The sequence below is a fragment of the Lithobates pipiens genome, unplaced genomic scaffold, assembly GCF_037356315.1.
Source record: "Lithobates pipiens isolate NorthernLeopardFrog02 unplaced genomic scaffold, aLitPip1_a1.2 Scaffold_16, whole genome shotgun sequence".
Lineage (NCBI taxonomy): Eukaryota > Metazoa > Chordata > Amphibia > Anura > Ranidae > Lithobates > Lithobates pipiens.
Genome location: NW_027507748.1, coordinates 641,763,070 through 641,779,379, shown reverse-complemented (window position 1 = coordinate 641,779,379; position 16,310 = coordinate 641,763,070). Strand labels below are relative to the sequence as shown.

The window sequence follows — 16,310 nt, the reverse complement described above, 5'->3', positions numbered from 1 at the left end:
GCTCAGCATTACAGGTAAGGACAGGAGTACAGGAGATTCCTTTAAATTGCGGAGTCTGACTTTTGGCAACATAGTAGATTCTCGTATTTGTATTCTGTTTATAGACCATTATTTATTTTTTTAAATAGCAGGCTTACAATGTGATATAATACGTCAGATACTTGAGACTCAGAAAAGGTCAGAACCATGGAGAGCTATGACATTGGAGGAGGGATCATTGAGAGAAACAGAAATAGGGCCCAGGGGCAAAAGCGCTAAATTCTGCCCGCAATGTCACACGGCACATACACATGCATGTAGCTGCAGCTATGTACGTGTCAGCTATAGTTAATGAATATGAGTCCCTGTTCTGACATATTCTGCTGAAATCAGCAGTAAATATTATCAGAATGCCTATAGAGGATGGTCTGCCTCCTCTATTTCTCCGGTATAGTTATAGCTCTTTACACATTTTTTAAATCTTAAAGTAAGAGATGACCAGCAAATGTAAATTAAAGATAGTTATTTATCATTACTAAATATGTTCATTTACATTTTGGATCTGAGATTTTGCCTTGCTTACAGTACAGCTAATTCCTATTAGCAGCACATAGGAATCACAATGGGGGTCTTCATTTTCTAGAGTGAAATGGCTGGTTGCTGCAAATATCAAATGCAGATAATGGCTAATGTATATACAATAAAGAATTAGGAGTGGTTGTAAGTCCTTACATATACCCAATGAAGGGAATCTTCGCAGGTGATAAACAAATTCTCCTACATAGGTTGTACTTGTTTATCTGCAGTCTTCGCTTCTCTACATCTGTTCAAAGTCCATCATTTGTACAGCTTGTCTGAGACGTCAGAAAAAAGGGATGGAGAGCTGATGTTTTGGCAGGCTATACATGGAGCAAATTTCTTTCCTGCAACCACAGATGTATTTTCCTGGTAAGGGGGCGAGTAATGCTGCCCCCACCAGGAGAAGACAGTGATTATTGCTAGCGGCTATAGCAGTCGCTAGTGACAAATCATATGTAAAATCCGCCAGGCTGCTTGTACCGAAGCTGACTGCAGACATCCCAGCCTGCAAAAACTCACTTCAGGGAGGTGGCAAACTCATATTAGGAAGGTGGCGCTTCGCGTCTGCAACCCCCCGCGGCAAAAGATCTTTTAAATCACTTTTTATATTTTTTTCACAGTGCTTCTGGGGAAGGGGGTGGGGGGTATGTGGCAGTGGACAGTTTCAGTCGTTTTTTTTATTTTTAATAATTGATTTTTTTACAATTTCATTTGTTTTAAAAAAAAATTCACAATGCTTTTGGGGGGTGGGGAGGGGTTGGAGCAGTGGACAGTGTTGGTAGGGCTGGGGAGAGTGGTGTCAGTAGTTTTTTATTTTATTTTTTTACACTTTTTCATTTTCTAGAATTTTTTTACAATCATTTTTTTTATATTGTTTAGGGGGCTTTCTAAACAGACCCCTGACATCTCCCCTTTGAGACAGATGAAGGGACTGAGGACACAGATTCCCCAGTCCTTTTCTCAGCACTAAAGATGAATGGACAGAAGACAGAGGCTCCTGTCCATTCATAAACTTAGCAGAGTAAACAGTTATCAATGGAACGATCTTGTCACTGTGTCCAATTCCTGACAGACTTCCCCCCCCCCCTGCAACCAGCGGTAGAGAAGAGGAGGGGATCCGGCTGCGGGTGGTGGAGGAGGAGGACAGCTGGGGCAGAGGAGAACACAGGGCCGGAGGAGAACAGGGGGGGGGCGGAGAAGGACATGGAGGGGGCCGGGGGAGGGGCACACAGGAAACAGCTGGGAATGATCGGTGCGGCGGGAGGGACAGCCGTGAACACCGATCTCCCTCTATAGCTTTTTTGCGTTTTAAAATCCGATACAAAGGAAATCAGTGTTCACAGCTGTTCCCCGCCACACTGATCATTCCCGGGGGGTCGGGAGGCGCTTGTAGGTGTGGGAGACTTGGAATGTCTGTGATCGATCAGCTTGCTACATTCAGCCTGCCCACATATTGTTTGAATCTCAGCCGGTTCCTGATCCTGGCCGAGATTTGAACTGTCTATGAGCTGAGGCTGTCAATCAGCTGGAGGCCCCTCCCCTGTCACCATCTTTCTGTTGGTGTCAGGAGATCTTGTCAGAAGTAACTCATGCAGATAGCAGGGGAACGAAGCAGCAGACAGAAATTACACTTTGGGGTTGATTTACTAAAGGCAAATAGACTGTGCACTTTTGAAAGTGCAGTTGTTCTATGCAAGGGCCAAGCTCCAGAGCTTAGTAAATGAGGGAGAGCTCTGCTGACCTCCATTATGCAATCATGTGCAAACAAAAATGCTGTTTTGTGTTTTTTTTTTTCCTTGCACGTGATTGGATATTCTTTGTAAAGTGAAGCTTTACCTCATTTACTAAGCTCTGAAGCAACAACACTTGCAGAGTACAACGTGCACAGTCACAAACATTAACATTGCCTTTAGTAAATGAACTCCTTAGTGCTCTGGTTTGTACACACTGTAGAGGGACATACTTTGTTCATATTTCATGTCTGAGTATTACAACCACCAGGCAGTGAGGAGGCATTGTATCTCCTCTTCACTTAACCCCTTGGACCCCATACCAGCGAGCCACAACAATGTGCATTGCACACAGTTGTAGGCCACTTGCAGAGCAGATATAATTCCTGCTGAAGCAAAGTATCACCACATATATAGTCGCCAGATCATTGCCTCTGTAGCTGAAGGGAGAGTGTAATGTAGTCAAATAGCACAGGCAAATAATAGCCTATTTGTAGCAATTGAAATGCCATCTAGTGGCCAAATTAGGTAGTTTCTATTTAAAATCAACTATTTACAATCAAATAGCACAGGATGGAGCCTAATCGTATCAGTTGAAATGCCATCTAGTGGCCAAATTAGGTATTTTCTATTTCAAATCAACTATTTACAATCAAATAGCACAGGATGTAGCCTGTTCGTATCACTTGAAATGCCATCTAGTGGCCAAATTAGATATTTTCTATTTCAAATCAACTATTTACAATCAAATAGCACAGGATGGAGCCTATTCATATCAGTTGAAATGCCATCTAGTGGCCAAATGAGGTAGTTTCTATTTCAAGTAAACTATTTACAATCAAATAGCACAGGATGTAGCCTATTCGTATCAATTGAAATGCCATCTAGTGGCCAAATTAGGTAGTTTCTATTTCAAATCAACTATTTACAATCAAATAGCACAGGATGGAGCCTATTCATATCAGTTGAAATGCCATCTAGTGGCCAAATTAGTTTTTTTCAATTTCAAATCAACTATTTACAATCAAATAGCACAGGATGTAGCCTATTCGTATCACTTGAAATGCCATCTAGTGGCAAAATTAGGTATTTTTTATTTCAAATCAACTATTTACAATCAAATAGCACAGGATGGAGCCTAATCGTATCAATTGAATTGCCATCTAGTGGCCAAATTAGGTATTTTCTATTTCATATCAACTATTTACAATCAAATAGCAAAGGATGTAGCCTATTTGTATCAATTGAAATGCCATCTAGTGGAAAAATTAGCTATTTTCTATTTCAAATCAACTATTTACAATCAAATAGCACAGGATGGAGCCTATTCATATCAGTTGAAATGCCATCTAGTGGCCAAATTAGGTAGTTTCGATTTCAAATCAACTATTTACAATCAAAAAGCACAGGATGTAGCCTATTCGTATCAATTGAAATGCCATCTAATGGCCAAATTAGGTAGTTTCTATTTCAAATCAACTATTTACAATCAAATAGCACAGGATGGAGCCTATTTGTATCAATTGAAATGCCATCTAGTGGCCAAATTAGGTATTTTCTATTTCAAATTAACTATTTAGAATCAAATAGCACAGGATGGAGCCTATCCATATCAATTGAAATGCCATCTAGTGGAAAAATTAGGTATTTTCTATTTTAAATCAACTATTTACAATCAAATAGCACAGGATGGAGCCTATTCATATCAGTTGAAATGCCATCTAGTGGCCAAATGAGGTAGTTTCTATTTCAAGTCAACTATTTACAATCAAAAAGCACAGGATGGAGCCTATTCGTACCATTTGAAATGCCATCTAGTGGCCAAATTAGGTAGTTTCTATTTCAAATCAACTATTTACTATTTACAATCAAATAGCAAAGGATGGAGCCTATTCTTATCAATTGAAATGCCATCTAGTGGCCACATTAGCTATTTTCTATTCCAAATCAACTATTTACAATCAAATAGCACAGGATGTAGCAGTTGTTATTTTCACTGGGTGAATGACTATGCAAATTCTTTTATAAATCCACCCTGTAGCCTATGTCTTTGGGCAACTTTTGCCTTTCACATCAGCAGTTGTTTAGAGCCTTTATTAAACCTGTAATTGGTGTTTTTTTTAATACAGTCTTCTTCCTCTCTGCATCTCGCACTGCAGACTAGACTCATTTGACATTATATCAGTACACAGATTATCACTGAAAACGCTCCATATCCCAGTGACCTTTTGTTTGATTACCCACCTAGGATATATCATCCCGCAAGGCACTGTTTGCATCTCGTGTATATAAAAAACGATAGATGAAATGATTCAGCATGAAAGGTTGTGACACCAAGATAAATCTGATGAGAAACCTCATATAAACAGAATCTTTTACAGCTTCTTGTCCTGGTTATCTAGCGTTTGCTTGTCGTCTATCTGCTTGTCTCTCCTCATCAATCTGGATCAGCACTATTCTGCACTGTCACCCACTCTCTCTTGTCTGTCATTCTTCTGATTCTTCTAGCTGACATACCTGCCTCCACCATGGGGAGACTGTAAATCAAGTGCTATGGACTCGGAATTTTTTGACACGTTCAGTATTTCTGCATGTCGGATAGACTGCGAGACCCGCTACTTGGTGGAGAACTGTAACTGTCGCATGGTGCATATGCCAGGTACTGTATGACCTCCGATATACTTCTGCCTAAAGTAGAACTGTGGCCTCCCAAAAGAGAAAATAAATAAAATATGTATAAGTGCATTTTCAGTTACACTTTCCTCTTAGTCCCATTGCAAAGGTTGATCCGGTCAGTAAAATCCACCTCATCCAGTTTCCTGTGATGGGGTGGCAACGCTGCTGCGCTGCACCTGAATTCAGCACAGTGTTGTCACTTCTCAGTGAGAAGATGTTGTGGGGGGGGGGGGGGTACCAGAATTGTCACTGCTAGTTCACAATCCCTATGGGAAAAAATAATTTTAAACAGGGTTACGCTATGTGAGTTTTTTTACTTTCATGGTTTACGTGTGAAACTCTAAACGTTTACCCCCCATTTGACCTCTGGGAAGTGTATGGTGGCAGCTATTGAATGTTTTGGGATACGACTATATTTACCGGATTCATCCAATTGATAAAGTTTGTTTGACTTGGGTGGCGTAAGCCCCGCCAGGTCCAAATGATCTGGTAAGCCTCCTCACTATCACGGTGGTGGTGGTGCCCTCTTGCTTTGAAAGAACTTCACTTGGGATTGAATTTCTACACTTATCTACGCATGTTATGACCTTTTTCATCTATTCACGTATTTTTATGAAGTTACATGGATTCGAATAACACTGTGCAGCTTCAGAAATGTACACCAAAAGACTTTTTGGACTTATTTGATAGAGTAATAGTATACACATTCACTTTGTTCTGGTGATTTTTTATTTTTTTTGATTATTGAATATTATTTTATATTTAGTGTCCATAAGGTTCACGTTAATATTGTGTCACTATATGTAAGATTTATAGAGGTTTAGGTTTACACTGTGACATTTTTTATTGCAATATAGCGCTACACATTTAGATCAGCTCTTTGGACACACTATACATGTCCAAAGAGTAAAGGGTTAAGCACAAGCTGATGACTGAAATAGCAAGACTGCACGATTCACCCCTCAATGCAGATGGTGCTGACAGGGAAATCCCTCCTGCCGAGCAATTGTCTGCTCCTGGCGGGGAAAGGGGGGGGGCGAGGGGTAGAGACAGTGATTATCGCTAGCGGCTGCTATATCTTGCAAGAATCACAGAATCTGGCAGGCTGGTTGGGCCCAAGTTGATGGATCGATCAACTCAGTACATTCAGCCTGCCCATTAAAGTGGTTGTAAATCCTTACAACACACTTTGACCTACAGGTAAGCCTAGATGTGGCGGTGGCGGCTCCCACGAGTGGCGGCTCCCACGAGCATGCGCGGGAGTGACGTCATTGCGTCTTCGCCAAATGACAGCGGCAGAGCAGTGAGACCCACCGAGAATATGGATGCTGCGGACTACAGGGGACAGCGGTGACTTCGCTGGCTCCTGTGTCAGGTAAGTAACACATAATGGACTACTATGCGATGCATAGTAGTCCATTATGCTTTACCTTTGCAGGGAATGAAAGAGGAAGTAAACTCATCAGGGTTTACTTCTTCTTTAACGGCTTGAATCTTGGCCAGTTCCTGCTGAACTGGCCAAGATTCGAAACGTGTATGACCGGCCTACGGTCTTGACGTCATCAAGACAAATGCAGAGTCTGTAGCCTTGCTTTGGACATGATGACACCAAGGGACAGTCCACCACTGGAGTATAGGGGAGCATTCTCTGTTGGGGGAGCAAGGGATCAGGTAAGTAAAATGCTTTTACTCTTGCCTTGACCTATACTAGCTGCTAAACCAAGAATTTTTTTTACGATTTCCTAGAGTCGGGCTTTAAAATATGTAAGTATTAAAATTAAAATTAAAATCAGCTTGGTATAAATAATTTTACTAATATGTGAAACTGTCATCCCACAAGTAAAAAAAATAAACAAAGTGAGATCCCTGCAAAAAAAGAGCTTATGCTATCACACTTACCTTATATAAAAAATCAATACGTGGTGTTACGCTCTTGCAAGTATCAATTTAATATTGAAACATAAAAATAATACTAAACATCAAATGTGCAGATGATCATATTATACAGCATAAAGTGCACAGTGCTCGAAATCTAATGACCTCAAATGCGATTCAGAGTGTGTACAATCAAATAAAATATATAATGTATAAGCTAATCCAGCATTAAGAAGTGCCAATGCTAACAGCGTGTAAGAATAAAGTCCAAAGGTACACATAAATCTTAAAATAGATACGTAAAGTGTGATGTATAAAGTGCTGTGCTCCCAGTGCCACTCTGTGCAGAAATTAACTTAGTGTGAATAAATGATAAAAAGTCCTCGTCGGTGTGCAAAGCACCTCGATGTGCAATGGCTGCTTACCTTACCACTGTAAGGTAACAGCGTGATAGTAATATGTGGGGCAGACTGACATATTTTTTTTATTTTTATGGAAAATGCCACATTTGGCCACTAGATGAAGCTAAGTAACATAGGAATTTCCACAAATCCTTAGTGCCACCTAGTGGCCAAATTAGATATTTTCTATTTCAAATCAATTATTTACAAGCAAATAGCACAGGAGATAGCCTATTTGTATTCATTTTTTTGTCCCACTCACACAGAGCCGTACATGCATTTTCAATGGGTGAATGGCTATGCAAATTATTCTTTTATAAAATCAACCCCCCTAGTCTTTGTCTGTGGGCACCTTTCGCTGCCCCATGCTCCAGGATTCTCTCCTCTGGCACCAACATTACGGGGGGACCAGTAGGGTCTAACAGATAAAATACTTTGGCTTCAATACTTTTTGAGTCACTGATCCCAAACAAATATGAACACACACATATATATATATATATATATATATATATATATATATATATATATAGTCCATATATTTTATTGTATGCTTGTACCAGGTCTATGTCTCAGAAGTACTGAAAACAGAATATCTTAAATGTAAAGCTCTAAGAATAGAAATATAAAGAAACATGTTTAGGACATAATCATTTAATGATGTTTATATGCAGGATCTTGCTGGCATAGAGTAAAAAACACAAATTATTTCCCATAAAGACCTTGTATAAACGCATGTACAGGTGCACGAATGCTCGTATGCATATACATATACACTCGTAAAATTCTTATTCATCCTCTTCTAGTGCAGTCCGGCAACTTATACACATACACTTGTATACACTTGTGCATACAAATGTATGCATAGTAATGACTGCAGTGAAATGTAACATTTGCTTTTTTAATGGCACTGAACACATCGCTGCATTACAGATCTTCAAGCAGTTGTGTGCATAGTCCCATAGACAACAATGCACCAGTGTTCAGATCCGTAAAAAAAAAAAAAAAAAAAAATGCTCAAAACGTAACTTTTTTTGTTTGCAAGACACCTTATTGTTATTCCTGTTTTCCTTCAGGAGATGCGGCTTACTGTACACCAGAGTTATACAAGGAGTGCGCAGACCCAGCACTAGGTGAGTTCAGCTTCCATTTCATAATTCTTATCAGATTTTTGTTATGTGATGTGTATATCTGGGGAATGATCCATGGTAGGGCACTCTATTATGCAAAATCGAATGTCTTCAAAGTAAGCCATGATTCAGACTGTCCTACTATGATTGGCTCCTTGATGTGATAGATGAAGTCATCAACCAATAGTGAGGTTCAGTGAGTGGTGAAAAAAGTATGGCTTACTCTGCAGAAGTACATAACGGAGTGTCCTAGGTTTTGAGAATCGCAGGGTGCTCGGAACACATCAGAATATCATAAATGTGGAGGAATGTGCTAACATCACAAATATTGTAAATAACCAAAAAGACGCGTGTGGCGTGATTTTTTTAGGCACAGTCATATGCAATGTCTCTAACACACAAATATATAGAATAAAATTAATATTACTGTGCTTATCAGACAAAAAGAGCAAGTGAATAAGTGAATGGATGAAACATAAATAAGTTTGTTTTTTAGAAAGCAAAGCTGCAACTTCCTGTGAGATACTCACAAAATAAACAACTTCCTGTGAGATACTCACAAAATAAACAACTTCCTGTGAGATACTCACAAAATAAACAACTTTCTATATTAAAGAGGAAGTAAAGCCTCTTAAAAAAAAATACACCCTGCAAGACAAAGGCATAATGAGCTAGTATGCATAGCATACTAGCTCATTATGAGTTACTTAACTGAGATCGAAGCCCACGCATCGGCCCTCGTTCGCCTCCTCTGACGCCACCATCTAGCCTGGAGTGACTTCAGGGTATCGCGGCTCCGGTACTGTGACTGTCCGGAGCCGCAATGACGTCACTCCCGCGTATGTGCACTGGTGCCGCCACTGATGCACGATCGCCATTAAGAATGGCACACTCAGTGCGCCTGCGTCCGATGTCTACGGCGCATGTGCCGTAGACATCAGTGCCGCTACTTCTGCAAATATCTCCTAAACCTTTTAGGTTTGGGAGATATTTCTTGCACCCACAGGTAAGCCTTAATCTAGGCTTACCTGTAGGTTAAAGTGGTTGTAATGGGTTTACAACCACTTTAAATTGCGCTATGCTCTCATGTGAGTAAATACTAGCAATAAACTCCGTACATAAAAAAAATTGATTGATTAAATGATTAGATCGTGTTTTAAATTGTCCACCTTTTTAATGTGATTTTCAAACGAGAAGTTAACACACGATACACCCAAGAGTCGTGGTTAAAAGAGATAAAGACCTCCACCTCTGCACACACTGCCGCTCAACAACTCCAAATGATCACTTATTACAGGAGATCACACTCACTTGTGGCTTAATACCCAGCCTGGGCCATTTGAGAGATGGAACAGTGATCCCAGCATCTTCACAGAATGTAATATTTCAGGGGCACGTGTTGCCCATTGATTCCCCAAAAAGATATAAAAGCTTCCATAATGTAAAATCCAAGGTTACTTTATTTAAATAAGTAAGTGTTGCACTTACAGTTAAAACAATAAGAGATTGCAGTATAAATGAGCCGACCGGCTCTCGATAGCAGCCCAACATTTTGGGACCTCCGTGAACACGGTGACGTCAGCATGTTGCTCCTCCCTACGCGCTTCGTCACACCTGACATCGTCCTGGGGCCTGTTGAATGCCACTATGTGTCCAGGGACAACACATCACCAGACAGGAATTTAAATCGTCTCCCACTCCATCCAAAACCCACGATGGCTGTATTCAGAGCTCACTCACCGTCAGTCTTATTAACACAAGAAAGGAAGCATCGACCAATAATGAGGTTCAGTAAGTGGTGACAAAAGTATGGCTTACTCTGCAGAAGTACTTAACAGAGTGTCCTAGGTTTTGGGAATCACAGGGTGCTCAGAACAAATCAGAATATCATAAATGTGGAGTAGAGCTGCACAATTAATCATCAAGGATCGTTATCACGATTGTGACTAAAGTGTTTCACAATTCTTTCTATGCAAAGAATTGTCTCTGCTCTTCTGAAGCCACAGCCTTCAAAAGAAAGGAAGAGAAAAACTGGGCAGTCTGCCAAGAATAAAAACATTCTTTATCAGTTGAACTTCGGTATAAACATTGTAATAATTTGTCAATGGAATAGACTTTGTGTGTAAATGAAAAAAGTTTAAACACTAAACCTTTTTCTGACATTTGTTGGCTTCAAGTTAAAATCATTTATTTTTTTTGCTAGAAAATTACTTGGAACCTCCAAACAATATATATATTTTTTTTAGTAGACACCGTAGAGAATAAAATGGTGGTTGTTGCAATATTTTATGTCACACTGTATTTGCGCAGCGGTCTTTGAAATGTAAAGTTAAAAAAAAAATTACTTTAATGAATTAAAAAACAAAAAACAAAAAAAAAATGTGGAGGAATGTGCTAACATCCCAAATATTGTAAATAACCAAAAATATATGTGTTTGGCGCGATTTTTTTAGGCACAGTCATATGCAATGTCTCTAACACACAAATTTATAAGTAAAAACATCCAATAGATGCATAAATATACACATAAAATTCTGGATGACAGAAATACTTAAATCTCATACAGTTTCCACACTCTATATTCCACCAAACATCATGAATACCAATAGATCTGGTACAGTACATGATGTTAATCTTGTGGATGGCCGATGCATTTCAACAAATTTGTATCAGGGGATAGAATGAATCTCTAAAATGCATAGTTATATTATATCTCTTATGTTTTGGAACGAGCAACTACTTTAAAAATATGCAATACCATATCACTTACAAGGAGAGTGTATGTTGCAAGCTTTTTCAGCCGTATACTAAAGCCCCCTACTGTCGGTTTCTCCTGTGGGGTCCACTGCCCTTCTTCCACGCCAGGAAAGCTATTTTTCACTCGGAAAGCCCCACAACCTACAACACAATGGAATTGATTTACTAAAACTGGAGAGTGCAAAATCTGATGCCGCTCTGCATAGAAACCAATCAGCTTCCAGTTTATTTTTTTGTCAAAGCTTAGTTGAACAAGTTAGAAGCTGATTGGCTGCCATGCACAGCTGCACCAGATTTTACACGCTCCAGTTTTAGTAAATCAATCACAATATGTCTATCATCTGGTTAACTCAGCTTTACCTAAATATAAGGCCACTTATACAGGCCGGGCTTGCCCGAGAAAATACATATCGGCCTCAAAGATGGCTGACTTTTCCACCTCGCAATCATCCATTTGATGTCTTGGTTCAGCAGTTCCAAATATCCTATGGCAGTGATGGCGAACCTTGGCACCCCAGATGTTTTGGAACTACATTTCCCATGATGCTCAACTACACTGCAGAGTGCATGAGCATCATGGGAAGTGTAGTTTCAAAACATCTGGGGTGCCAAGGTTCGCCATCACAGTCCTATGGGGTTGATTTACTAAAAGTGAAGAGCGTAAAATCTGGTGCAGCTCTGCATGGGAGCCAATCAGTTCTAACTTCAGCTTGTTCAATTAGGGTTTTTTTTTTTTAAATAACAAACATGTTATACTTACCTGTTCTGTGCATTGGACAGCCATCTTCTTTGCTTGCTCTTCTGGGTTCTTTTAGAGGGCCATCTGATGAAAGTGAAAAAGTATATGCAATTAGGTGAAAGGGAGGAAAGAAGCACTATTAAAGCGGAGTTCCACCCAAAAGGGGAATTTCCGCTCGTTGTACTCCTCTCCCTTCCGATGCCACGTTTGGCACCTTTTGGGGGGGGGGGGGATACCTGTCTTTCACAGGTATCCTGTTCCCACTTCCGGGAGCCTCAGCCGCGGGTATTGACGTCACCATCCCGGCTCCCTCCTCCTTCTGCGGCCGCCGGACTAGTAGGAGAGAGGAGTGGAGCCTCGCGTATGTGCAGTAGGGTTCCTGCATGAAGCCGTAAGACTACATTGCCGGGTTCCCTTACTCGCAATGGAGGCGGCAGCACCCGACAACTGATGAAAACATTAGATGCGGCGCTGACATCGCTGGATGCAAGGACAGGTAGGTGTCCGATTATTAAAAGTCAGCAGGATGTGCAGCTGCTGGCTTTTCATTTTTGCAGTGGTGAGCGGACCACCGCTTTAAAGACAGTACAAAAGAACAGTGATGTCCGTGTTACTGAATGTGATTCATTTGATTGAGGAATTGGGGCCTGCTTATTGGATATATATAGAGAGCATATGCCTACTTTCTCTGTTTGGATTGAGGGGTTGGAGCAATTTCCTGGTGTCAGGATGAATGATCTTGTTGGTTTTGTCTGTCTTAGTTGTAATTCATGCATCTGTTTTTTTTAATCAACCCCATACAAAACAGATGGCAGTAGTTTGCCTTTGTATGCCTTGTTGGCTGAGTGTCCACTGAAAACAAAGCTACTCACACCACTGGCTTTAGTCTTACATTTACGGTAATTTATACATATTTATATAGTTAGGTTGATAAACAACAAAGGTTAATCAAAATCGAAAAAATAAATAAATATTTCAATTAAAATCCTGCATATAGAAAAGAACCCTATACCCACAGTTGATCCAAAGGAAGGCAAAAAAACATTATGAATAATTCATTATCAATAATTGTCCAATTTGCTGCAACAGGGAAAATATGGGTCCGGGGGGAGATGAAGGCAAATCCACCTTTTTTTAACCACTTCAGCCCCAACCTATAGTCATATGATGCCCACAGATGGGATCTCCCATCCTGGGTGGGCGTCATATGACGTCCTCTGATTCCCAGCCGCCTAGTGTGTGCCCCAGCGGCTGCAATGCCCGCTGGGCACCCGCGATTGCCCAGGAACACAGCAGGAACATGGATCTGTGTATGTAAACACACAGATCCACGTCCTGTCACCGATGGTGTGTTCCCAGTACAGAGGAACACCGACCGGTCTCCTCCCCTTATGAGTCCCCTCCCCCCACAGTTAGAATCACTCCCATAGGGAACATATTAACCCTTGCAGTGCCCCTAGTGTTAACCCCTTCCCTGCCAGTCACATTTACACAGTAATCAGTGCAATTTTATAGCACGATCGCTGTGTAAATGTGAATGGTCCCAAAAATGTGTCCGATGTGTCCGCCATAATGTCGCAGTCACGAAAAAAATCACAGACCGCCACCATTACTAGTAAAAAAAAGCCATAAATGTATACCCTATTTTGTAGATGCTATAACTTTTGCGCAAACCAATCAATAATGGCTAATTGGGATTTTTTTTTACCAAAAATATGTAGAAGAATACGTATCGGCCTAAACTTTTTTTTTTAATTGGATATTTAATATAGCAAAAAGTAAAAAATATTGTGTTTTTTTTTTCAAAATTGTCGCTCTTTTTTTGTTTATAGCACAAAAAAAACGCAGAGGTGATCAAATACCACTAAAATAAAGCTTTATTTGTGGGGAAAAAAAGGACGTCAATTTTGTTTGGGTGCAACGTCGCATGACTGCGCAATTGTCAGTTAAAGCGACGCAGTGCCAAATCTCAAAAAGTGCTCTGGTAAGGAAGGGGGTAAAATCCTCCGGGGCTGAAGTGGTTAATATTCTACTGAGCTGGCTAGATATGGCTCTTGAGATTGAAATATTTTAGAATAGTTTTATGATTGCCATGCAGTTGTCTATTTTATAGGTCCAGCTTGATATGCATATATATTTTTTTAGTTTGAGTATATTAAATGAATACCTATTTACTCTGAGTTCTTTTGTCTTGCTCTCCCAGATTTCTTAGTGGAAAAGGATAACGACTACTGTGTGTGTGACACTCCATGTAACATGACACGGTATGGGAAGGAGCTGTCCATGGTGAAAATCCCCAGTAAGGCCTCGGCGCGCTACCTAGCCAAGAAGTACAACAAAAGCGAGCAGTACATAGCGTAAGTTTATAGCTGTGGCTACAGGCTAATACAAACTGTATCATGATGAAACCTGGATCCATGCAACTTATGTGTCTTGTTCTGGATTCTTGAAAGAATGTTTGCCAAATGCATTGTTTCCTGTTAATGTGTATGTCCAGCTAAAACTGGGGGAAGGATTAGAGTCCCTGTCAGGTTATTACCATTCAGAGGTTAATTAAAAGACTGTTCTAAGTGTCCCTCTTTCCCAAGTTCTGACGTTGAGAGGTTTGCAGTCAGCACTCCCATTACCATCTGTGTTTAACCTTCTCAAACTGGAGCTTAAAGGGTAACTCCACTTTCATGGGGAAAAAAATTAGCAAAAAAAAATATAATATAGCATATACAATTGCAAATCAAGTCATATTGTAATTGAATGTTATTAAAAATTACCTTTCCTTTTCAATCTGCAGCTCTGTAATATTCTATAAAATGCAATATGGCTACCTGGAGGTGTTCTGTACACAGATGATGTACAGACGCCCCCTGAAAATGTCATTTCCTGCTAGCGTGATTGGCTCACTGATTTTCCCAGAAGTCTGCACTAAGATTTTGAGCATCCCCTGCAATAAAAATGCCCTTTTTGTTGAGATACTCCTGAAGGAGAATATTGTCTAAGGGGATGCAGACCCTACAATTTTCTTCATGCAGGAGCAGCAGCTGATTCATAATTATAAAACCACTCCCATACAGATTCACTTAGCACATGGACACAGACCAGCAAACAGCTATTTCTTCAGAATAACAAAAGGTAGGAATCTAAAACAAAGTTCATAAGTAAGGGTGTGAGTAGACGTGGAACAATTATATCTCCACTGAGTCACTGTCCCCAAGATACAAATTTGAGAAGGTGTAGAGTGGGACTTTACATGTACCTCGTTGGGGATGTGAATAATAATTTATAACTCAATCTTAAAAGAATGTAGAAAAACGTTATTTGCCATCCATGGATGGGTATTTATTAAAACATATTACAGTCTGAGAAAGAATACAGTTTACTGTTTCTTTGATCCAGGGTGTGCGGGTCCTGGTATATATGTCAAGGATATAGTCTACGCGTTTCGTGGGAAACTCTGCTTCGTCAGGGCTTTTAAAGCAGTGCAGAAAACTAGACATGTGCAGAGTAAAATATTTCGTTTCGGAATTTCGTTTTCATCCGAAAAATTAATTTATTTAGTTACTCCCGAAATTCGTTTTTATTTATTTCGTTTTTCGTTCAAAAATTGCATTCGTCCAAAAATCCACATGAATTACGGTCGAATCTGTCTCTGAAGGCTTATGGTGTCTGTCGAATGTATAAAGAAGATTCGACGGAGCTAGTATATAGCATACTTCGTGTGAACTTTAGAACCCTATCAAAGTCTATGGGACTCCAACGTTCAAAATCTAAAGTACTAATTTTAAAGGCTAATATGCAAGTTACTGTCCTAAAAAGTGTTTGGGGACCCGGGTCCTGCCCCAGGGGACATGTATCAATGCAAAAAAAAGTTTTAAAAACGGCTGTTTTTTTGGGAGCAGTGATTTTAATAATGATTAAAGTGAAACAATAAAAGTGTAATATTGCTTTAAATTTCGTACGGGGGGGGGGTGTCTATAGTATGCCTGTGAAGGGGGCGCATGTTTCTGGTGCTTAGAGCTGCCTGCACAAAGTGTCATTTATGCAGGAAAAAAAGTCCTTTAAAATCACTTGCAGCTATTACGGTATGAATTGTCGGCTCCGTAATACAGAGAAGTCAAATTTAAAGTCATTGATAAAAAAATAAAAACATTTTTAGGGGGACCCCCACGTCAACTTTTTTTTAAATTTGACGTGGGGTTCCCCCTAAATATCCATACCAGACCCTTCAGGTCTGGTATGGATATTAAGGGGAACCCCGCGTCAAATTAAGAAAAAGTTGACGTGGGGGTCCCCCTAAAAATCCATACCAGACCCTTTATCCGAGCACGCAACCTGGCAGGCCGCAGAAAAAGAGGGGGGGACGAGAGAGCAGCCCCCCTCCCTCCTGAACCGTACCAGGCCACATGCCCTCAACATTGGGAGGATGCTTTGGGGGTCTGTGACCCCTCAA

At 40.3% G+C, this 16,310-nt stretch overlaps 1 protein-coding gene across 2 annotated transcripts in view; it reads left to right on the top strand.

Annotated features, from left to right (window-relative positions):
• Window positions 1-16,310, top strand: part of ASIC1 (acid sensing ion channel subunit 1) — a 381,935-nt gene that overhangs the window by 300,909 nt on the left and 64,716 nt on the right. For both annotated transcript variants that reach the window (XM_077484304.1, XM_077484305.1), the window contains 3 exons: window positions 4,797-4,947; window positions 8,317-8,373; window positions 14,070-14,223. In XM_077484304.1, coding sequence (XP_077340430.1) covers window positions 4,797-4,947; window positions 8,317-8,373; window positions 14,070-14,223 — 362 coding nt within the window. The remainder of the gene's footprint in view (window positions 1-4,796; window positions 4,948-8,316; window positions 8,374-14,069; window positions 14,224-16,310) is intronic.